At 37.9% G+C, this 25,164-nt stretch overlaps 1 protein-coding gene across 2 annotated transcripts in view; it reads right to left on the bottom strand.

The window, feature by feature from the left end:
* Positions 1-25,164, bottom strand: part of SATB2 (SATB homeobox 2) — a 193,675-nt gene that overhangs the window by 160,208 nt on the left and 8,303 nt on the right. For both annotated transcript variants that reach the window (XM_081813908.1, XM_081813907.1), the window contains 2 exons: positions 24,351-24,578; positions 2,689-2,865 (listed from right to left, as the gene is read on the bottom strand). In XM_081813908.1, the coding sequence (XP_081670034.1) occupies positions 2,689-2,865; positions 24,351-24,519 (346 nt within the window). In that variant the 5' untranslated portion in view covers positions 24,520-24,578. The remainder of the gene's footprint in view (positions 1-2,688; positions 2,866-24,350; positions 24,579-25,164) is intronic.

Raw genomic sequence — 25,164 nt, 5'->3', positions numbered from 1 at the left:
CATCTAACTCTTGATTTTTGCTCAGGTCATGATCTCAGGGTCAGGAGATCGAGCCCTGCATCAGGCTGCACTCTGAACACAGAGCCTGCTTAGGATTTCCTCCCTCCCTCTCCCACTGCCCCTCCCCCCAACCCCATTCACGTACTCTCCCTCTCTAGAATAAAGAAATAAATCTTTTATAAATAAATAAACAAACAAATAGATAAATAAAAATACCCACTCTCCTTGCAGTTTAGTTCTGTCCAAGTTTTCCAACATAGGAAGAAGTTCAGAAACGCTCAGTTTCTCTGCTACAAATGGATTTGCTAGGTCACCCAATGACTTCCCCATCCTGGGGGAACTACCTAACCAATGAACAAACAAAATCAAAACAAAACAGAAAACTAGACCCATACAAACTCAGACTTCGAATATGCAGTCATATTTTGTTCTACCTCCTTTTCTAGCTTTCTCTCACTCTGCTGCTTGTCCAGCACACAAATGACCAGTCTTATCATGCATTCTGTTTGGTCTATAATAAACATGCAGCGAATTGCCTATGTTTGATGATCTAAATGACAACAAAGATCTAATACATTCATTTCAAAATAAACAATTCCAAGTTTTTCGTTTACCCAAAACAGAGATCAGCAGCCTAATTTAAAACTAAGCAAACTGCATTTTTTTCCCCTCTAAAATTACAGTACAGGACCTAGTGCTAAAACCTTTGTTTACCTACAAAATAAAGTATTAACTGTGATCTAGAGTACCTTCAGAATGTTGATTCAACTTTTTACAAGTGTAATATTCACAGTATTTTTTAACCATGGTTTTCAAAAACTTTGGGGAAGCAAGTATTTGCTTTTGACTTTTCTCCTGTTTAATCCTCCACTGTAGACCATATCCCTTGCTACTGTATCTATCTCACCCTAGTGGGTAGAACTCTCAGTCCCCATCACTGAATGGAACAGTGTGGCTCCCTAGTGCAAATTTCCTGAGAGCCTCTTCCCTGAGCATGTGCCAAGAATCAAATCTTGGCCACTTAGTGCTCTGTGCTCCACATGTGAGCTCACGGCATGTTGAGCAACCGTGCTAACTGAGATGGATAGCCCTGTCAAACAGGAAGCTGGCACACCAGGATGCAAGCAGTGGGATACAATGACCTTTACATTCAGAAAAAAAATATCCCTAAAATGGCATGAAAAGTTTATGGGGGGGAGGAGGAGGGATTCTTTTATTTCATTTAGGCACATAGCATAAAATAAAAGCAATGGTGCCTAGTATGCAATTTGCTCGGGATCAAATCTTGAATCCCTTACACAAGAAAGAAAGTCGTCAGAGAAAGGAAATGAATCATCCTTTATCACACTGCTTTGAAAGCAGTGGACTCGACAATTCAGCTGTTATTACTGCACCCGAAAGGCCAAGCGCTCGGATTCAGACAGCACTTGGACTCATAATGATCCATGGGGTTACTACCTGCCCTGGGAAAACATTCTTGACCTCTGGTTTCAGGTGGGTTGCCTTCTTGGTAGAATTAAAATCTAATTTAAATACTTAAACATTTTTAAACAGCGATGATCTGCTTACAGAATCAGAGTCAAGGGCTTGGATATTAAATCCCATGTCCTTGGTCGCCATATTTGTAACTTTGTATATATTGCTTAATCTCTCATAGTTTTCTTATCTGAATAAATGGAGGCTCTGACTGACCGTTCCTAGGCATTATATGAAGAGGGACTCATAAAAAAAGTTGCAAAAATCTGTGGCACATATACCAATGTTAAGTAAGAATAATAATATAGAAAATTAATGTATAAAACAAGACCTGGAAGTTACATATGTCTCTCCTTTGGTTATAACACATTATCATAAATTGTACAATTCAATCATTTCAGCTGAAATACAGTAACAATCATTCCACTGGGTCAATTTTTTTTTTCATTTTTCAAGGTTTGGGGGATATTTTTATGTTATTTGTTTTGTCAATTCTTTGCCATGAAAGAACAATGGGCTACGCTTCAGAGTGAAGCAACACAAGCTCACAACGGGCTCGCGAGTGCTGTACAATACACACGGAAATAACGATGCAATTTTAATTTTTAATTAAATAGATTAAATGAATTGATCACAAAAACACTGAGATTTTTGTTGTTGTTGTTGTTTTGTTTTGTTTTTTTGTTTTTGTTTTACTGAATGGACAACCCTAAAACTACAGAGCAATTTTCAAAGATACAAAAGTTTGGTAAAATGCATCCATTTTTTTTTATATTTAATTAAAAGCTGATTGTAAAGTGCAGAAGCTGCAGGCCTAAAAGCAATAAATAAATTTAGAAAATTGAAAGCTTATAAATCATGTACGGAAGTTTGGATAAGTTAGGATCAAACATCTCGGCACTCTGAGAGCCCCACTTTAGGGACTCAGAGAAAGTACCAGAGCTATCAATGCCAACAAAACGAAGAGGGTCACTTTAAAATGCAAGTTTATTCTGGAGGCTCTAGAGGTGCTGCCGGTGAAATTCTTCCCAAAGCAACCAGAAAACAAGTCACTGCAAGAGACCCTCTGCTATCTGCTGCTCGGAAAAGATGTTAGACCTGACCATTCTCCTCCAACCCTTGTTTGGAGAATTATTTCAGGAAACACATTCTTCCTCAAATCATGACACACAGAGGCGTGAGGCGGGGAGAGGAGCGGACACACAGTCCTACCTTGCGCCTGAGCTGCAGAGCTGTGGGAGTACCCCAGGGCCAGGAGCGCGGTCTCCACCAGCTGGCTAAAAAGCACATCTTTTCGAACCAGAACGAACTCTGCATGTTCTTCTCTGTTGTCATATTCAAGAGAGCCATCCAACTGCTCCACCACACAAAAGACAGGAATCATCAAACCTGAAGAGACAAAATTCAAGAGCAAAACACAAACATTACAAAGCAAATCTCAGTCACCGTGATGAGAAGGGAAGAGGCAGTTATAAAAGTTACTCATCTGTGATCGACAATGGTTTCGATTAAACAAGCCTCTTAGTTGGATAGGCCTAATGGGAAAGCTGTGGATTTTTTTTCCCCTTCCTTATTACTATCAGACTGCAGCAGAATCGCCCTGGGCAAAGGCAGAAGCCCTCAGATTCCAGTCATTAAAATGTGGAGTGTGCCCATCAGAGGTGTCTTGCCTGAGACCCTAACTCCAGAGCTGCCACAAAGCTGAGGTTAAGGTGACCTTCCAGACCCTCATAACCTTCATGTCTATGGTTTTATCATTAACTACCTATCGGGACTAGTATTTCCAGATCAGATCTGCTTTTGTCTGGAAATGCTGTAAGAAACCTAGTAGGGAGGCATATTTGATTTCGGGGCCTAAGCTATCAAGTGACTATGTCTAAGAAAGCCAATAGGAATTTTTTTATTTTTTAACAGTCCCTCTTGTATCTTTTATCTAAGTCCCAGCAAATAGGTCATCAATTAGTCTGCAAATATTCTGCTCACGAAAATCTTAACTGACATTTAACTTATGTCAAAACATGCATCCAAATGTAAAACTTTGTCTTTTTTTTAATTATTATTTTACATATTAACACCAGTTACCACTATAAAGGGAATTATCTCTTCTTGTGTTTTCAGAGAAAAGAAGTAAACTACCCTAAAGGATAAAGCAAATTAGTCTAGTTGAAAATCTGTTGAAATCTGTTGTCACTGAAATATTTCTCTGCTTTGTATCAAAGTGTGAAAAGCTAAAAAATGTTTAATTCGCCAAAGATTTTTTTATAAACTGTTTTTTATTTTTAAAAAAGTCATACAGGCATTTAAATCTAAACATAGCCAAGGCATAAGAAGATCAAAGTTTTACCAACATACAAGTAATAAACACGGACTCTGCCCCATGTAATTCACACAAATTAGTATGTTATGGAATAGATCTGCTCTGGGTCTTCTGTCTTCGTGCAAGAAAACCAAAAGTTATGAAGGACAGGTGGGCAAGCTGAGAGATGGGGGGAGGTGGACAATTAGTTGGTCATTGCTGAAGGCACTTTACAATAAAAATAAGACCTCTGTGTAAATGACCCATGGGAGTTCTGCCTGTGAGACACAGACTACACAGTTTTTCTAAAAGCCCCTCCCCTCTGCCTAGACCCTAGAAGCCACCTGACTCACTCTGATCTGGAAAGCAGAGAGTGGGAGCAGACACCCTGCAAACTACCAGGTCACAGATGCAGATTTTTGTTCTAAAGATAATACAATGGTGCAACTGGTTCCCATGTGCTAATTATTATTATTAAAGATAGTAAGTATAGGGTGTAATTATTAAATGTAATCATTATTAACAATAATAATACTCCTTAAGAATTGTTATCATTAAGGATCATGGTAATTATTATTAAGCCAGTACAACAGTCTAACAAGCCACACCATACCATTCCTGGGACAACTACTGACTCCATGTTCACTCTCAAGAACAATAAGGCAGCATTATTGTTTGTAGAAAATACACTACCTATGGTACAGATTTATAGAAAATAGGAAATAAGGGTGGAGCAGACTGATTGTTTTAGACAAACAAGGAAATTTAGCCCGGCCACATGGTGCCTTATAAAATATTTTTTAGAATTGTGACCAGTACTAGTCTATCAAACACTTACTTATTTATGCCCAATTTATTCCCAAATGTAGGTAAGACATGAAATGAACACTATAAATTACACTGCCTCCAAATTATCTTTGTGCTCATTCATGTATCCAATTTTTATTCCCTGAACACCTATTGTGTACCAGGTATCCCCTGTGGCTTCAGAGATACAAGTAAGAACAAGTCTGATGTGGCTCCTGCCCTCAATGCTGTTGAAGGTGCTGTAAAATCTTCCTAAGCAAGCATAATGGCATTTTATAGGACCTATCCATCAGAGTCCTTACCAGCAGGGAATAGCCCCCATTTAGACCTTTTAACTCTTACATACTGGTATATGATCTTTGTCCAAGGAAGCAGGTTGATTTCTACTTCTAATGATTTCAGCGTATGCACACATAGGGCCATGTAGTCAATGGTGCCATAAGCCACTTCACCACTAATACCTATGTGTACATAAGTTTCAATGCTGAAAATCCATGTGCAGTTCCTAATGTCAACATCTGAGTGTCACACATCTGGGAATCACAGATAAGGCCTTTCAATGAATCCAGTTGCCTCCATAAGCTATCATGTATCCATTACTTAGGAACCATAAATCTTTCCCAAGTCTATAGTCAACTAAAAAAAAAACCCTAAAACCCTATTAATTTTTTAAAATAGTAACAAATAAATATAGCATGAATAATTTTTAAAAATCAAAGAAAGAAAGAAAAAAGTGGCAGTGCATAAAAAGATAGGGAGAGTATTTGAAAAGCAATTCAAAAAATAATCAGTGAGTGAGATATGAAATACAACATTAAAGCACAAGGGTCTATACCATTCAGGAACTTATGTTTTGAAAGTGTCAGTTATCAAAATATTTCCTAAACATTTTAGTCCAGTGATTAAAGAAAGCAATCGTTATCTGACATGAGAACAATAACTCCTTCCAGTCAAAAAGCAAGCACCGATCCTTCACAGGCATCACCTACTTAGAAAGAAAAGAAAAGAAAAAAAGAAAAGGAAAGGCAAGGCAAGGCAGAGAAAAGAAAAGAAAGGAAAAGAAAAGGATTTTGAAGTCATTTATAAAATAAAATAATATTAACCAGAAGCGTATGACAACAGAATTTACTCTGAAAGCATATATATATGAGCTACTAAAAACAAAGAGATTATATAAAGAAAAATGTACCTTTTTACTAGAATTTCATGGATCAAATTTCAATTATGAAATTTTTACAGTGAAACACAATTTTTACAAAAGAAGAGGAAAAATAGGTGTGATTACTAGTAACAACAGCAAGAGAAATGAAAAATGGTAAAACAGTCCAGTTGGGGTCAAGTGTGAGGAAGAAGAAAATTAAGGCATAGGTTTTAAAAACTTAAAAACAGCAAATCCCTGGCAAAGAAAACTATAAAAGGATGAGTAGGAATATATATCAAAAAAAAGGCATTCCATTTGGTACCCCGTCCCCACTCTCTCCAGGCAAAAAAGAAAAAGAAGGAAGGAAGGAAGGAAGGAAGGAAGAAAGAAAGAAAGAAAAAAGAAAGAAAGAAAGAAAAAAGAAAGAAAGAAAAAAGTGGCAGTGGATAAAAAGATAGGGAGAGTATTTGAAAAGCAATTCAAAAAATAAGAATGGGAAGAATTAAAAGCTAAGTTCCAATAAAAGAATAACAATGTAAAAATGAAATGTATTTATACAACAAAATTTACAAATGATCAAGAAAAAAAAGAAACTCTTATTCTAGCCCTGTATCTGGAACTTATGGCATTATTTTTCTTTTATTGTAGCACAGACCCATTTCCAGATGATCAAGTAGGGAACTTTGAACCTTTTGATTATAAGCCTCACTAAGCCTTCTACAATTGTGGCAGGTTAAGCAGGTAGTTTCGTCTAAGGGACAGGCACACAGTCCCAGCCATTTGCTAAGAATTAAGAGTTGTTCTGACAATTGGGATGAATGGTGAATTCTGTTGTCACTGAGGCAAAATAAGCAGGAGATTCCTTCCACTAGAAAAATGCATTTCCCAACTGTCATTAGTTCCAATGCTCAAACTGTCATTTTCATTGTGACATTATTTCTGAAAAAGTGTGTATGATTATAAAGGCAACCTAACCTTCACCACGGCGGCCATGGGAATACAGACAAATGGGAGATGGTCAAATGTGGTGGTGACTAGCTCTGCGTAAGGAGGCAGGCAACTCTTGGATCAAATCCTGGCACTGTCATTCTTTACCTGTTGTAGTGAGCTCGGGTAATTTATTTGACCTCTCTGAGGCTCAAATTCCTCCCAGGTAAGATGCAAATAATAATATCTACATCACAGAGTTGCTGTGAGGATTAAACACTGTGAAATAGTTGTCTGGCAGCTCTCAAACAATGGAACCTATTTGTTTTTCTTTTTTTCAAAATCAGTATTAATACCATTAATTAATACCATTAATACAGAGGAAAATAAGGAATCAATAATTTTTTTCAGGGTCCATAATCAATGCTCATGAAACTTACTAAAAAGCTTTTCTTCAGAATAAAAATGATACTCATAATCATTGAATTACTTAAGATGTTCAATGTGCCCCAAGCAAAAGGGTGAAAGTATTAAAAATACATTTTATACTCTAAAACTGCTTGCCCACTACAGTAGCTATTAGCCACATGTGGCAACTAAACGCTTGAAATGTGACTAGTCCTGAATTGAGATGTGCTGTAAGTGTAAAATACACACTCAATTTCAATGATTTAATAGCAAAAAACAAATAAATATAGCATGAATAATTTTTAAAAATCAACTGCAGGTAGAAATATCTTGGATGCACTGAGTTAAATAAAATATATTATCAAAATTAATTTCACCTGTTTAACTTCTTTTAAACGAAGCTACTAGAAAATTTAAAATTATACACATGGCCCATATTATATTTCTAGGAGAGCTGCTCTAAGCAACCTGCTGACACCAACATGTACAATGGTTTTCCTGACACAGGATAAAGTCATCGCAAGCTGATAACTAAGACAATTGTGCAATTGTCTTGAGCATTTCTTGGATGCCCCTCAAGTTATCTTTCCTCTGTGTTCCTGATCTTAGGAGACTTGAGGACAGATGTACTATTGGTTAAACTCCAAAATCTAACGTGACATCTCTGCATCATCAAGCAAAGCGTAGGCCATTGTTTTATTCCTAACCGTATTAATCCAACTTCTTTAATAAGGGAAAGGTTTTTCCCCCCTTCCCCTCATTTTAAAGAACAGTTTTCAGGAAATGCCACAACACTGGCATGAAAGTGACCCAAGGAACAAGTATCCTGTGATGCTCTGGATAGCTCACCTCAACAATGAAAGATGAAAGAAGGTCCAGCGGCCGGGGTCTGGAGGACTGGATTACACTGCTTTCCACAAAGTCACACAAAACAAACCTGTCACTTGCATAGCACCCGCTAACTGACCACACATTCTAGCATACACACGTACCTTTATCTTTCTCCCCAACTTTACCCCATGAGAGGGTATCATTATTCTCATCCAGTAAATGAGGAAACAAACCATGGGAAAATAAGTAACCTGCTCAAGAGAGGCACAAGGAGAACCGTTCAGGTTAGCCAACTCTAAACTCCAGGCACGCTGCTTTCTTGGGAATGGAAAACTACACCTGGAAACCCACACCCACAAAAATCCAAAGGCTTGGCCTTTTAGCAAAGGCCCCCCTTCACTGCTCGCAAAGTCCAATGGGTGACATGCATTGCTTGAAAGTAAATTCACCTTTTGACATGGGAGGCACTGTGCTAGGCACACAGAAGGAATCGAACACAATCGCTGCCCTTTGGTCACTCATAGACAAAGAAAGGCTCAAATGAGTCATACTCTAGTGCAGGTGACAGTGGGCTCCAGCCTCCACCCCAATCCCTTTGTCTCCTGGGTCCACCCTCATTCTTGGACCTGCCCCCTGAATGACAGGAGCCAGTCTATGACAGGAGGCCAGCCTTTCTCCTCCTCTCTTTCCAAGGGCTCCTGAAACAGTCTGTTTCCAAAAGGAAGGCAGCCACAGGGCCCACTCCCTTCCCTGAAGCTGGCAGTGTATCTGGTTCTATCACCTGAGAAGGTCCCAGGGCTAACTGAAGATTACAAAGGCTTTAGGGCAGAGCCTCTCATATCTGCTCTTTGTATAAAACTGAACCTGGAGTAAAGCACCACACTTAGCAACCACCACAATCAATAAATCACAGAACCCTGAAACAAATTCTACCATGTAAACCGAGAGTGAATACAGGGTCTACCGGAAGGACTGGGAGAGAAAAGAGTGAGGGGTGGCAACTGTCTTTTCTTACTGCAAATTTATTAGAAGAACAAAACAAACTTCATTCTCTCTCCCCTCCCCCTTTCCCTCTCCATCTCTCTCTATCTCTCTATCTCACACACACACACACACACACCCTGAGTCACATACAAGAAGTCACTTCAATATTAACCTTCAGTATTAGCCTCTAGACGCTTCCTCCCACCCTAAAACAATCAAGGCAAGTCTGAGCACCGAGATCAGTGAGAAACAAAAAGAAAGAATAGGGTGCCCCTCACCTCCTTCTTGGGGTCCCAGGCAAAATTTCAAGATGGATCAAGTAAATCTTTCTTACTCCGCTCTTTTCTGCCCCTGATGTCCTCTCCTAGGCACCCAACCTCCTGAGCTATGGTAACCAGAGGCCCCGCATTCCACCATTCCACTCCAGCCTCCCATTCCCCCAGGGGCTGAACTCAAAAATTCCACAGAGATTAATAGATAAAAAGATGCTACACTTTTGCTGTTTGAATGGTTTAGCAGTCCTTTAATCTTAGATATACTTTCATTGTAAAAGAAACTCATTGTATCCTATATTAACTTCTAATGGAAAGAATTTCAGGTAATGCAATTAAAAAAAAAAAAAAAGTTTTCACCAGGCTTGGAGTGGCAGGAGAGCAAAAATATCTGGGGGCAAGGGAGCCATCCGCAGGTGGACTGGAGGTCCTCTAGGCTCCCCTCAACTGCTCCACTTTCAAAGTTTCTCTCTGACCCTTGCTTGCGAACAAAGGTTCTCTGAAGGATTAATTCATTTGTCTTTGTTGTTGGTTTTCTTTTTTAAGTCTTACTGCTGAGGAAGCAAGAGCTGACAGAGAGGGGCAACCTGTGCCGTTCAAAGGGGGAGGAACACAGTTAATCCTACAATGATGGAGAAGGCAAAATTTGCTTAACAATTACTCTAAGGCATATTAAGTCATATATATGCAGAAATGTTATTTCACGTTCATCCATGACCCAATTATTTGTAACTCAAGGTTACATCTCCAAATAAAGTTTCAACAATAACGCTCCTTGATGCCTCTCTCCCTTTAGGGAAGTAGGGTGGGGAGGTAAGATTATCAAGAAATACTTTATTCTCAGAATCCTGTCCAGTAAAACCAGACACTACCTTGCAGCCCCTGAGGCAGATCTTAACTTTGGAAGATAAGAACAAAAATAGGCCAGGGGTGGGGCAGCCACGAACTCTAGTCCTCTCTTACTTAACACCCTAAAGGCTCAAACTGAGCTTCAAGTGGTAGGGAGAGGAGATGGGTTCTGGTCTTCCAGGCCTGTCCCCAGACTGAGAGATCACGATTCAACCTGAAGCCAGATCTGAAGGCTGCAGGATAAACTCCACGTCTCTCAATACTCCTCATTTATAGAAATGTGGTAGCAGGATCAAGTTGGCCAGGCCGTCTGCAAAACAGGACTTCACAGGCACAGAGAAGGCACAGTGTGGCTACTTATCTAAACAAAAAAGCCCGAGCTACACCTGGGAACTGGGCCATAACAAGCCTGACCCAAGGAACTAAATTCCCTGATGTCAGGAATGTCCAGTGAGAGTGAATGAGAGGCCTGCCTTTTCCTTCTCCAACATGGGCTGGACTTAGGTAAGTCTTCCTCACTCCCTCACTCCCCGCTCCAGCCCTGAGCCTGACTTACAGCAAGTCCAAAATAAATGTTGGTGCAGTTTAACAAAATGCTAATTCTAGCTAGACATTCAGAACCACCATTAAGAGGCGATGTCAGCTCTGGCTTTTTGCCATTACTTCCCAGCTGAACTTGTCACATCACCGTAGCCCACTGCATTGCATTCAGCATCAGCATAGAAGAAGAGCTTTCTAAGAAACAATCCACACAAGTGGACTTGGGGGCTTGCTCCATGCTCTCCGGGGAACGTCCGCCAGACCACAGGGCTGCGTGCGACCACTGTGGACAGAAATTGTTGGTTTATCACCAGGAAGGCATTGCAGTCTGTTGGTGTTAAGACTCAAGTGGCTAGCAGTACTGTGCACTGTGACCGTATACATCCTAGAACCCTGGGGGTCGGGTCTGCAGTCCTATAGTACCTGCGCTGGAAGACTGCAACATCTTTTCTAAATCAGACAGACAAAAATGTTCACTGACCCTGAAATTTAAAAAAAAAAAAAAAAAAATTTTTTAAGAAAAAAGTAGAATATGTAAGTTCGATTATCACAGAGGAGTTCAAACATGAAGTATCCCTTAGTTCAAAACTAAATGTTTGAGGTTCTTTTCACAGTGGGTTATAAATGCATATAGAAAGTCTTGAGACTCAATGGCTTGTTAAAATAACTATACCATAATTCATTAATGCTAAGATTTCTGTCCTTCATTATGTAAAATTTTATTTTAGAGGTCTCTGAGAGATAATTTTTCAGATTGTATTTAAGTGGAGATGTATGTGCCGCTCCCCTCATTCTCATTATCCTCTCTGGAAAAGCTATTTGCAACTTACAGTCCCAAAAGTCAGAAAAAGAGTCAATAAAAATTGTCTTTATATTAACATTTGCTTTATCATATCCAGTTTTGAGATTTGCCTAAATGTTATTCTGTCTAATTTAACAATTAAAATAAAAAATCCTTGATTGATTTCTCCAGTGTAGTGTTAAGGAAAGGTTAACTGTACTGAGGTTCACTAGCAAGAAATTAATAAAGGAATCAAGCACTCGGCTCTCAATAAGACAAGACTACCCAGATTTCTAGTGGGAATATTTCATAGCACAAGCATGTTTTCTTTGGGGAGTTTAACTCACCAAAATTATTAAAAATTGAGATCAAACACTGGTGCAAAGCCCCAAAGGAAATCATACTAGAGTGGAGAGATTTTTATCAAATAAAAACCTGAAAAGGTGAAGTTTTTAGAGTAAAAAATAAAAGGCTTTCTCCTTACAAAAGGAAATCCTACTCTCAAAACAGCAAAACATGCAGGGATGTCTAATAGATGTGTAAAAGTCATCACTGTTAAGTGAATGCAGATTTCACAAAGCCAAGCTTAGACAAGCAGCCATCACGACTACAAGCCACTCTCATTCTTGTACCCAACAAATGACTCCACTGATAGGTAAGAGCAAGCAAGCCCTTGAAAGGGCTGACACTAGAAGAGAAAGAAAAGAACAAGGAGAGAGCAAGAAAGTCAAAATCATAGTGTGTATTCTGCAGTTCCCTAAGGGTACACCGAGATCTCTCAATTGCAATACATAGGATATTATTATTGTGACTGAGATGAAGTTAATAAAACCCAGCCTACAGACTGGGGAAACTCAGGTCCCCACTGATGGAATACTTCCCAGAAAAGATATTTTAAGTATATACGTACCTGTGCAATTTACAGCAATTACTTAAACAAGAAAAAGAGAACAGAGAAAACTCGTATTTTCACTTTATGATTCTGATACATCCCCTTTGTAATGTATATAATTTCTAAAAGAATATTAAATTTAATATTTAAAAAACCTAAAGAGATCACTTAAGCTACAGCATATAAATCCACTGAAAATCTTATTTTCATCCTTAATGTTATCCAAAGGATACTATCCAGCCATAGGAGGAATGTCATCCCGCTTTTAACTATCTTTGAAAAGCCTAAAGAAATTTATTTGTCTCCCGGGGGAAAAAAAAAAGAAGGATGAAAAAGAAGGATAAATCTTAATTGGAAAGATAATACAAGTTTCTATCTTCATTAAAGCAAAAGGCCCTGGAAGAATACTGCACCTTTTTAAATCTGGGATGATCCCAGATATGAAACATCTCAATCTCAAAGATTCCACTTCTAGATTCCCTGGATTCCTAATTTCTTTAACTCTCTAACTTCTGAGCCACAAAATCAAGCATATTGATGTAGTTTCACCCCCAAAGGGCCAGTTTCAAAACAGATCTAATCTCACAAGCTCAACACAAAATAACAGAAAAGACAAGCCTAAGACTCTTTTTCAAACTCCGCATTCAAGGAGAAAGGGGTTCCTTTTGGGGTGAACTGAGGTTTAGATGTGTGGGTGAGTTCCAGTGTGGCCACGGTGCCTTGCCCATCGTGGTGAGAGTGGCCCCTTCCTCTTCGCACCATTGCTGCCTGCATCTACATAAAGACGATGAAAGAAACTATACCTCACAGTTTTCATGAACATAAATGCATCTCTTTATTTTGTTAACAGAAGTAGGATCGACAAAGTGATATGTTTTCAAAGAGCGAGCCTGTGTTTATTGTATATCTGAGAGGCTGGCGGCAAGAAAGACGACTTCGTGAGTTATATCAAAGGGAGAAGAGAGCTGCACCTCAGAGGCTTTCCTTGGGTAAAGAGAACTGTCTCCCTCAAACCTGCTTTCAAGCTATACATCAATCTTCAATATAATTATGTTTGACAGAATATAAGCTCTTGGCAGTTAACTTGTTTACAATAAATGTTTAGTTTGGGTACATGGACTGTATTTCAGTTTTATAAATATCAAACACAAACCGACAACAGTCCCATTATGGGGCTGAGAATTATTTTGCTATAAATCTTTTTATTGGGGGGCCAAGGGAATTACTTTGCAGCTTGTTTTCCACTAACCACTTGGAACAGTGTGAAAAGAGGTACATTTATACTCTGACCCTGTGCTAATTGGAATTCTATACATTTCCATGGGAGAGCTTGCAGTATCAATCCTGAACACGCAGGTCGCCTCCCCCCGCCCAAGGTTTTACCATGGTGGCAAAAAAATACAAATGCAACAAGATGGTTCTTACCGAAGTCACGGCATTTTCATATGGCTCTTATTCGCCTCAAAGTCTCCTGGGAACTAATGGCCATTTGTGACAGCATTGGCAGGCCTTCAATGGTAAGCTCTAGTTTTGGGGGGTTTATAAGTTGGCTATAAAAATGTGCTTAAGGCTCAAACTTACTATATGAACAGGACTGTAAATAGAGTGAGTTTTGCTGAGTGTTACCTGAAGATTCATTTGAGAAGGAAAAAAAAAAAAATCAGGATCACCTTACAAGTTACTCTTGTAAAGTACCTTTACTTGGGTCTTAAATGTGTTTAATTTACTTTCAGAGAATAGTGTTCCTCTTATACCCCCTCAATAATAAAGGGTGTTAGTCTTCTAATACTACACCTGCCACATCTATGGCACAAAATCTTGTCTGGGGGCGCCTGGGTGGCTCAGTTGGTTAAGCGACTGCCTTCGGCTCAGGTCATGATCCTGGAGTCCTGGGATCGAGTCCCACATCGGGCTCCCTGCTCGGCAGGGAGTCTGCTTCTCCCTCTGATCCTCCCCCTCTCATGCTCTCTGTCTCCCATTCTCTCTCTCAGATAAAAAAAAAAAAATCTTGTCTGAACGGAGCCTCAGAAGCTGAACGCCGCACAAAGCTTCAGGAGTACCCTGGCTTAGCCCCACTCAACTCCACGAGCACTCTTCTCCCGGCATGCATCTTCACTAGCGTTGGGAATGCCTTCTGGTTTTCAGAGGATGACAGTCCGTCATTGCAGGGCTGGTTTCCTCACTTGTTTTTAATTTCACAGTTATCTTGTAATCAGATCCCTATATAATATTTCAACTCCAACATAGTATTAACATACACAAAAGATCATTTTTAATTTTCCAAAATACTTACTACTGGGATATTCTGTCACTTTATTATTTAAAAGTGAGATTCCAACTTCTTTCCCTCTGGTCAAGGTTATAATTTCAGGTGACATAAAATAAAGAATTTTTTGTCTCTCACCTTCTATAAACAAGGTAAGACACTGATTTGTAAGTCTCATGGGTCATCAAATTTGATTTTCTTTAAAATTTTACCAAGAGTTTCATACATGAGAGAGAGAAGAAAAATATTTTCATTGCATTATCAGCCTCACAGGTCTTGTTAATATTAAAAGCACTAGTTTACAATGTGAACTAATGGAAAACTGTTAAATTTACCTAAAATAATCAATCCTTTTTTTTTCTTAATTTAAATAAGCCCTTTTAAGACCTTGACTATTTAACTGCTATTTACTTGGGGAAGGGGAGACATGGAGAAGGTGACTGTACGAAAAAAAAAAAAAACAACAACTTTTTTTAATTGTACAACAAAAATTCCCTCCAAGGCAAAAAGACATTATGCCAAGTTCCACCCAGAATTAATGTTTAGGTTTAAATTATAAAGTCCAGAAAAAACGGAACCACTAATAGACCCTTAAAGCTCGTGGCATTCATCACCGCTGTTAGGTTATGTAAATGTTAAACTGAAAAACCCTTTTCTGACAAAAGTATTTTAATGAAGGTGCTATTAAGTAGACTCTCTGAACTGATTAAAAAAAAAAAAGCCTTTTGAGCTGTTTGATATAAATTCCACTCCAAAGAGGATTATGCTTGGGACAGTTCTGGGATTATGAGACCTCGGCCAGTAAGGGTTTACTGCCTATCTTATTCCTTTCACTTTACCATCCTCAGAAAGATTTTTAAATATTGAACCCAAGAAAATTCTTAGCTACAGATCAAAGAGATACTCTCCTCTAACTCTGTCAACGGAGTCCAACTTTGGGCTCCAAATGTTCTGATGGCCAACATTATTTGTGGCTTTAGTATACCCACAATGAGCAGGGGTTAACTCCACTGTCTAGCTAACTCCATTGTCATCATCAAAGTTGCCAGGAGCTCACAGTTTCTATGAATAGAGTAAGAAATATAGCTCAGAGTGAAAGAAAACTAGACACTGATTTTGGCTGCTGCCGGCCAGCTCACTCCTAGTTGCTGAAAGCTCCACTCTGGGGAATGAGGCCTGGAGGCTCAGCAATGCGAAGGATTATGGATTTAATAATGGCTCCAATGGCTTCCAATGGAGGCCAGAGCCTATGCATCTCAACTGACAGTCTCTGTGACCTGAGTGAATGTCAGTGATGTGCACACGCGGAAACTCAGCGTCCCCCCAACCCCATGTGTTCTGAGGAGAAATAAGGACACTCATGATACACCTTCAACTCTCTCTCTCCCCTTCAGCCTGGTTATAACTTCCAGAGGAGAAAGAACAGCAGGCCCAGGGATCACACCAAACCTTTACTAGGGAGAGTTTGTAGTAAGAGAAATATTCACTACTTTTGTCTTCCATTTACACAGGTTAAAAAAAAAAAAAAAAAAAAAAGAGGTAGTTATACCTCAGGTAGAATTAAGAAAATTTGATTTCCTTTCTCAAACATCATACGAAGACAAAAATCAATGAGCACTTTTAATTGTCTCCTGAGCAACCACCTCCCAGGGGCTCCTCTCCCAACTTCCCAGGGAGGATCAAGAACCAAATGGTCTCTCCCAGAACTGATTTTAGCTAATAAGTGCAACAAAGTAAGTGAAAAGCATTTCAGTTATTCTGCATCCTCTCCAAGACTAAAAATTTGTACATCGTGTGACAGGTCCACCTCATTTTTCGTAATGATGTTTTTATTATTCTTTCACTCAATTAAAGCAGAAATGGATATTGCATCTTCTGACTGTATAATTGTTATTGTAATCTGTTTTCGATCACTGCTTGGGAAATAGGTCCAAAACAACATAAACTCTCCACTGCCTCAGAAGGCAAGTCATTTTCTTTTACTACGACACTTAAAGAGACATTTATCATGCTGCTCTGTTAGCATCTTTGGATTATGATAAAAGAAAGTTCTTGTTCTGTTAACCAAAAAAATATAATGTTTTGAAAACACTGCCATTTTAAAGAGTTTTGATATGAGTGCTTTTTCCTAATAAGCTATCAATTTTGCCTGTCCTTATCCATATAAAGAACTGGAACAAATGAAATAAAAATATGCAATTTTAATATAGGGAATAATCAAGAAATTTGAAAATCAATCATATTCAGTTATAAAAGAACTGATAACTTGCTTTCCAGCCAAATAAAAAAACAAGTAAAAAAAATTGTTTTAAAGAAAGAAAAAGATATCTCTGCTGAACAGGATGAAATTAAAATTGTTTCTATGAAAAATGCAAATCACCTCTGTCAGATCTTAGTGCTTTGGAAAACATTTGCTCTAACTAGAGTCTCTATTAATTTCTTTTCCATATCTGTGCAAGTCTTCAACAAATAAAGTCATTGAGCTGCTGGGCACATTTCAGTAACTGTGCAACCATCAGCGGGCACCAAACAGTTACTGTGGTGTGAAATGCATACTTTTTTTATAAGTGGTAGCTTGCAGTGTTTCCCCTGAACTTTTTAATCTCTGTTGTTATGTTAAATGCTATCATTTAATAACCCACTGTGCTAAGACAGAACTCCATTCCAATGATAAGACAACTAGTTAAGGAAAGATCCAAATTTGCCTTCTATCGTGAGCAACTAAAATGCAAATCTACTCCCCCCAGAGTTTTACTGTCCTAATGTGTCATAACCACAAATAAAGAACATTCTTACTACTACAATACAGCTGCCATAATTTGCTGATAACTTTATTGCAAGGTTCAAATTCTTAAAATTTCTATTAATAGTCTTTTCTTCATTTTAAGCATTTGCCAAACTAGTAACTATAATAGTCACTAGTTTATTTTTAAAGTTTTAAAGGTACACACATCAATGAAAAATGGAAAAAATACATCCCATAAACCCCATTGCCATAATTATATATCTAAAGCACATTTATTCCATATTAGGTCCTTTTTACCTAGTTCTTAAAAAATCTGTAATAAGTAAAACTTTGCAAATGGGAAGAAAAGATACAAGTTGTAGAAGACCATTTCTGATGTAGCCTTTCACTTCATTATACTGATTTTGCCACAATTTTAAAAGCACTTGCTATTAAGCAGCAAAACAATTCTGCTAATTGAAAACAACAAAAAAAAATTACATAGATAGAGTTCCATGCTTTTGAAAACTCCTGCATGGAACATTTTTACATAAATGCTGTGTAGCATGAGGTGCTTGTAGGGCTTGTTTCATGTAAAAGAAGAAAATAAATGTTTGGCTGATCACTGACAATAAGGGAACCAATGTGACTTCAGAAAATGGAAAAGAACACACTATAGAGGCTACGTCTGTGCTTTTTTGGAAATCTGTAAGTACTCAACTGGTTTTTGTTTTAACTCATACCTCAATTCCACTCAGGGCCGTCTACTTGGACTCTGAAATATCTATCACTTTACCCGTAAGTAGGAGGATGATGAATCCTTTGTATATAAAAATCCATTTTTAACACATAGACGTTTTCAACCCTCTATTGCACTTTAAAATAAAAGGAATTCACAACTCTCTTTACTGGCACCCTAAATTAATGCTAGAGAGCAGTGGTGATTGGAAGTGAGAAAGGCCCCATATAATCAAAGTCAGCAGAGGGAAATCACTCATTTTAAAATCACTATAAAGAAAAGAATGGAAGCTAAAAGGCAAACTCTCTTCATTTTTCGAGCTAAACATAAAGGTCTTCTACTTGAAACCGTTTTCACTTCTTTCTTTCCTTCCTTTCTTTCTTTCTTTCAAAATAATGAGTTAAAATGTATGGGTTAGATCCAATATTTCACTGCTGTTCTTATTCTTGGGGGGGGAGGGGGGGGAGGGAACAGGGACCATGCTGCCAAAGCTTCTGAAAAGAGTTTGGGCTGCTAATTTTCCGTTCACAAAATCTAAATTCCCCTTATGCATCTCACACAACTCATGAAATAATATGAAACAGTATTATATCACTGCAAATTGAGACATTTTTATCAAAATAAAGAGTGATGATGCCAACATTTCATTTGTCATTTACCACTTGTCACTTTTCACTGACAAACTGTTACACATACAACTTTTGTCAAATGCTCCATCTTTAAATATGTTCCAAAATGCCATTGTACCTCAGCATTCATATAAGGATGATAGCAAAAAGTACTGTTACCACACATTAGTTACGTAAGTTTTTTTTTTTAAAAAGCCTACTTATTAGATAAAAGAATATAAAGGACCTTTTGTTAATTTACATGCTATGTAGGATAAAGTTTGGCTTTCTGAAATAAGACAAATTATGAACATATTTTATGCACCTAATGTGAGATTATTAGTTATAAGAAACTTTTTTAATGGTGATGAAATGGGTCATTTTTATCTCAACAGAAACCTAAATACTCTAAAAAGACCTAAAAAAATAATACAATTTGGAATTCATCTAGCCCTGTTAATGTCTTTTTTATATATGCATATAGAGTCTCTACACTGAATTCTCTTTTTAAAAAAGAAAAATAAAGGTTTTAAACTATTAAAGTAGAGCCATCAAACTTGATCGCTTACCAGCTATACCTTGCCAGATATACCAAATAATTACCCTGTCTTGCCTGGAATAAAACTGATTTCCACATTCTTAAAATAATTCAAATTCATATTCCTAGATCTTTAATAAATGACAATAAGTCTGTTTATATATACATAAATATAATAATATATATACAAGATATCTAAGATTTACAGAGTGATTCTACTAGTCACAACCCCCTGGGAAAGGATTATATTGCTTATTTTCTACAGGGGTTAAAAAATAGATGCCTTAAGGGACATCTATGTAGTTCCAACACACATACACATACACACACATTTCATTGCAGATGATCTTGAATATATAATGGTCAGTGGGTTTCTGTTGATGGAACACAAGGCTTCCAAAATTACTTCAAACATCAAATTATGCTCAGGACTTTGAGGGGCGGATACCCTATGTTCTGTTTAATGTGTATGTTCCATTGCATATATTTTTTTAACCAAGTATATCTTTATTTTAATAACAGGCCAAGGACTAAAAACACTTTAGAGAAGGGCTATTTTTCTACCTCAGCAAAACTACAGAGGACATGCTAGATTGTTGGATGACCCCAAAGCCTAAGTTCATTCTATTTAAAAGATCTTCAACCCTTAAAAAAAAAAAGTAGAATGTAAAAGAGAAATACAATCTTTTCTCTTTTGAAATAATAACATTGAAGCCTCCCTACAAGCATAATGGGGTTCATCCTTGGCTAAAATGAATTTAATGAGTTTTTGACATTTTACCCAGGTTGACAATATGTTTCTAAATTTCCAAGTATTTTATACATTTTAATATGTCAATATCTATATTCTTTCATATCTGCACTCCTTTCAAAAAGTAAAATGTCTCCCTACAACTGCTAATATGGTGACTGCACCTGACCTGAACTGCATTTCTTTTAATCTAAAAGGAAATGTTCCACATGTAGACAATTAAACTAACTGTTGTTGTAGACAATGTTCAGCTCTAAATGAGGCCCTGCCCAACAATCGTGATCACATTTGCTTCCCTATTTGAATACATCAGTGTGTATTGCATAATGATTTTTTCCCCCTTGTAACAAGACAGTTATGTTCTTCAAAGGGCTGCCTATTAGCAAGAAGAATAGGCCGACTTTGGGTCAACTAGTTTATAAGGTAACTTTAACAAGCAATTTCTCAACAAAATTAAATCATTATTTTAAAAAATTCTTTTTCAAAAAGAAAGCAAACTTTTTTCAAAAACAGCAAATATCCTTAAAAGATATTCCCAGTGTTCATTTCCCCTAAAATCTAGAACATTTAACACCAAAAAATTATCAAAATTCATAGAAAAATGAAAAATATCAAAAAGATTTCTGATGTTTAATGCCTCCTATCAGCAAATACACCATCTGGTATACTCAAGCGCTGTTCATTCAGTTTAAATAAAGCTGTCTGAAAGTTCTTCTTTAAGCCAAACATTTAAAAATGAAAATGCTTGTGTTAACAATGAATGAAGCACAATAATTTATTGCTATTAAAGCACAACTGGCCAGCGCCTTTCAGCAGTCCAGGAGGAAAGCAGAACGCCTTGCTTCCTCTGGAAACTTGATTGGCATCACTTTCATTTTATGCTGTACGTTTCGTGGCTGAAGCATTACACACAGCAGAACATTTTAGGTACTTATGTTAATGGTGGCAAAAAGGATCATCTGATTCTTATTTTCGTCATCCTTAATAATCTTCTCTTTTTCTAAATCTTCAAATAGATCTGTAAGTTTTAATCAACAATTTCACAAATATAAATTTCCCCACCATTAATCATCCTTTTTCAAAATCCTTATGGAGTGAATTACTAGCTGAGAGGGGACGCCAATTCTAGTAAGTGAATGTTACCCAGCAGGGATATAAAGCTGTCAACACCACGGTGCTCTTGCTTGCTCTAAACTCTCTCCCAGGCTTCATATGTTTTTTAAAGAGATATTAGCCTTTTTTTTTTTTCCTGGGGACCTTCTATAAAAGCTGACTGTCATACACATCTGAGCACTTATTTTATTATATACATGCTTTAAAACACACTACTTAGATAAGAACAAAAACATCCTAGAAAGTGTTGTAAAGACAAAGCAAAACTGATCTACTTTCTAATAGTCTTCTAAAGCTAACCACATTGTAAACAACACACTAACTTTTAAGTCCCCTATTAAAACGCAACCTTGAAGACTGTGATAGTGTATCTACCACCTCAACTAGTTAAATCCAGACACTAAAATAATTTCTCTTTTTTTTAACAAACACGTTCTCATCAAAAAACATACCAAACTGTCTCTCTCTAAAAATGTGGAATCGTGGCAACAGAATTCACTATTGCAACCAATGCATTCAGAAACATTTATTCACCTCACTGTTTATCAAAAATAGTAAGATAAACTGCCATGTTAATTGGGCAACCAATTAACTTAATGATCTCTCCTATTTTTAGGGGCAAAGCTTTTAAGAAAGAGAATCACTAAAGATTAACAAATACATCCTCCCAAATTTTGAGCTCTATTTTTAAAACATTAATTATTATAACCATCTTTACAACATTGGCAAGATTACAACATATATGAAAATGGCAATAAGTGATAGTTATAAGTATTTTGTAGTTGTCTAGCTTACTATATTGCTTCATAAAGAAAACTTAAACAAAGGAAGGTAGGGTAAGAGAAATATAATCTATTTTATATTTACTCTATGTTCCAAAAAACCTTTCAATTACAAAGAACTGCTAACTAGATATGTATTTTAAACATTCTTTTAAAATTTAAAATGTGTACTTTTTAAAAGGCTTTGCTTTTCTCCAATCTATACACATGATTAAAAGTTACAAAGAAATGAAATTATTACCATCTCAATGTACAGTAGGAAACTATACAAACTTAAACCCCAAAACTAATATTAACATTCAATGGAAAACTTTACACTGTCAAAATTTTATGTTCTAAGTTGTTATATTTTAAAGTTTTCTAAATTAAAATCTTTCCAAATAATCTATTATGCTATGTAGAACAAAATCTTTATTTTTTTTTTTAAAGATTTTATTTATTTATTTGACAGAGAGAGACAGCCAGAGAGAGAACACAAGCAGGATAAGTGGGAGAGAAGCAGGCTTCCCGCTGAGCAGGGAGCCCGATGCGGGGCTCGATCCCAGGACCCTGGGATCATGACCTGAGCCGAAGGCAGACACTTAACGACTGAGCCACCCAGGCGCCCCACAAAATCTTTCTTTAAAAAAGCCCACCATATGTGAACTCTTTTAACCACTTTACTATTATTATACGTAGTATTTATTGAGACAAACTAATGACATCTATTTTCAGTTTGGAAAGCAACTAATAAGACCTTTGATATTACTAAATTAAAGCTCAGAAAAATGACTAAAGCAGCTTGTTGAAACAAATCCATTATTCCTCCTGAAGACTTAATTTTGCTTTATATCAAATTTATAATAAGTGGTCAAGTGTAAATCATAATCTCAGAAAATAAGAAACGTAACCACTATTTTATACAAAAGGTATCCCTGGTCAATGAAATTAATATGCTATAGGAAAAAAAAAACAACACCTTATTTTAAGGAATCACATTGGTAACAATTACGTTCTAAAATGTTTAGATAGACTTCTTTCAATTTAGTGAATTTTTTAGTAGGTCTTCAGAAAGAAACCAAAATTTCAAGTCCAAGTTTTTTTCTATGTGCATAAGGCCACTTCGAGAACACATCTCCTCCAAGGGATTTCCCAGTTTTTCAATCAAATAGTATCAGCACTTATATCATCTTACACTTGCTTTTATCATATTTGCTATATATTTTTCTTTCTTATATGCATACACTAAAGATGTTACAAGAAGTCTGAAGTTATTGTTCTAGTCTCAAGATAACACATAAACACCACTTTTAAAAAGTGGGTCGCAGAACTATCAAGTTTTCTTTTGCTTCATTAAAGTATATCTTGAAGTCCGTAAAAGGCACGTAAGCCATAATGTATAGCCAAATAATTCTTTAAAGCTTTAGAAATGGTGAGAATGAGTGCTTCTCAAGGGAGATGATTAATATAAGGAACTAAGGCAAACCATTCTGAATGTCTACCATGAAGAAATAATAGCAAACCAAGTAAAAATAGAAACGTGTTATTTTATAAAATGTCCGTTTTAACTCTTTAAAAAGGCATGGACATTTAGACTTAAGTCTTTACTTTGAAATACATACTATGGCTATTTAGAACATGGGATTGGAGCTTATCATTAAGTTTTGCCACGGTTTTGCATCATTTCAGGCAGGCTAATATAAAGAATTATATTAAATAAGCTACTGCTGAAAATATTAGGGGAAAAAAACCTCTAGAAGCAAAAAAAGATTTAAACTAATGATTGATCTCAAACACAAAAAAACTGCATGCCAGGTTGAATTGTGCATTTTATATGCAGAAAACAACTAAGCAAATGGCATAAGCCTCAAAATATTTTAATAATGTTTACATTTCTTATGTATCTTTATTTTCTAAATTTTTTTCCTAATCACTTTAAAAGAAAGTGGTGTTTAAGTAGTAAAATCTACAAAAGCTTTTCTTTAAATAGTATTAAATTCTTGGAAAGGTAAACAGCATGTAGCCATTAAGACTACTTTGCTATTTTTACCTGTTGTGCTACGATTCATAACAAAGTTACAAATGCATATGACTTTATAGAAACGGTGACCTTAAAGCCTCTAAGGGCCTGACAGATTCATAATGATTCTTTATTTCCTACTTGAAATGTGGCAGGAAATATTCCCAGTTGTTACTAATTTATCTCGAAGCACTGTCCTACCTACAAAGTAACACCAACACTCTTGCTCCTGAGCATTAAAAACTAGTACACAAAAGCGATCGCACCTAAACTTCATCTCTACAACAGATACTCTGAGGCAAAGCACAAGAGTTAAATCACTAAAAAGCTCTCTAGGAAAATCTAGAAACAGTTAGCTGGCTGTGACATAAACCTGCCAACACCTCAGCACACAGTGGCAAAGTGCCCAAAAAATGCCACCCTCTGGGTAAACCACTTTCTTGTTTTAACTCTAGATGAAGCTACCAGTTGCAGATGAGAGGCGACGGGGGCATTATTTGGCAACCTGGAATTCACTTCCTGTAATCCTACACCGCGACAGCGCCTAATCAACCTGAACCCTGACACCCGGGCCATTACCGCGGGGCCGCGGGGCTGCGCGCGCCTCCCCGCTCCGGGCTGTTACCTCCCACGGCCTTGGCCACGGCGCCGTTGGGCCTCCCGCGGGCTCCCATGGGGCTGCCGTTCTGCTCCAGCCGGGCCACCTTCACCGGGGGAGGCCCCTTGACGTCGGGGCTGCCGCTCCGCCGGTCGGGGCTGTCCCGCAGACACGGGCTCTCGCTCCGCCGCTCCATGCTGCTCCGACTCGGAGACAAAGTTCCCACCGGCAGGTCGCAATAAAACGCGCAGGGACCTAGGGAGGGGGCGGGGGGGGAGGGAAGGGGGAGGGAAAAAAAAGAGGGAAAACCGCTCACACACGTGATAGACGTTCAGGCCAGTGGCAGAGCGCTGCACCACAGCCACACAAACTTCCTCCCACGCTGCCTGAGGGGCCCGAGCCGGGAAGCGGGTCCACACCTTACACTGGGCGGCCCAAAGGAAGCTCGAGGTGCGGCGACACTGCCCGGTCGCTCTCCAGGAGTTAGCTCTCGGTGACGATCACCAGGCCAGCGCCCAGGGGCGCCCAGAAGTGGCCCATTCATTGGGGCAGGGTTGGCATAAGCCGTTCTCGGATGAGACAGCCTCGCCGTGTGGGGGTCAGGGTTGCGGAAGAAGTGAACGTCATAAAAAGCCATCTCACCCACTCGAAGAGGGGGTGGGGATGTACACAAGTCCATAAGAAACCGAATTAACCACATGATGAATGTGCTGTGAATGGCGGGGCAGGAGCCAAAGGCCTGGCATACGGACTCCTTGAATCCCCGCTTTTTACCTTTACCCAGCAAGTCTTAAGACACAAACACACTTTGCACAAAACCAACTCATGAGCATCCAAAAAC

Source organism: Leptonychotes weddellii, chromosome 3 (assembly GCF_054177405.1).
Source record: "Leptonychotes weddellii isolate Sample4059 chromosome 3, ASM5417740v2, whole genome shotgun sequence".
Lineage (NCBI taxonomy): Eukaryota > Metazoa > Chordata > Mammalia > Carnivora > Phocidae > Leptonychotes > Leptonychotes weddellii.
Note: the sequence above shows the minus strand (reverse complement) of the source record. Positions and strands in the feature narration are given on the sequence as shown.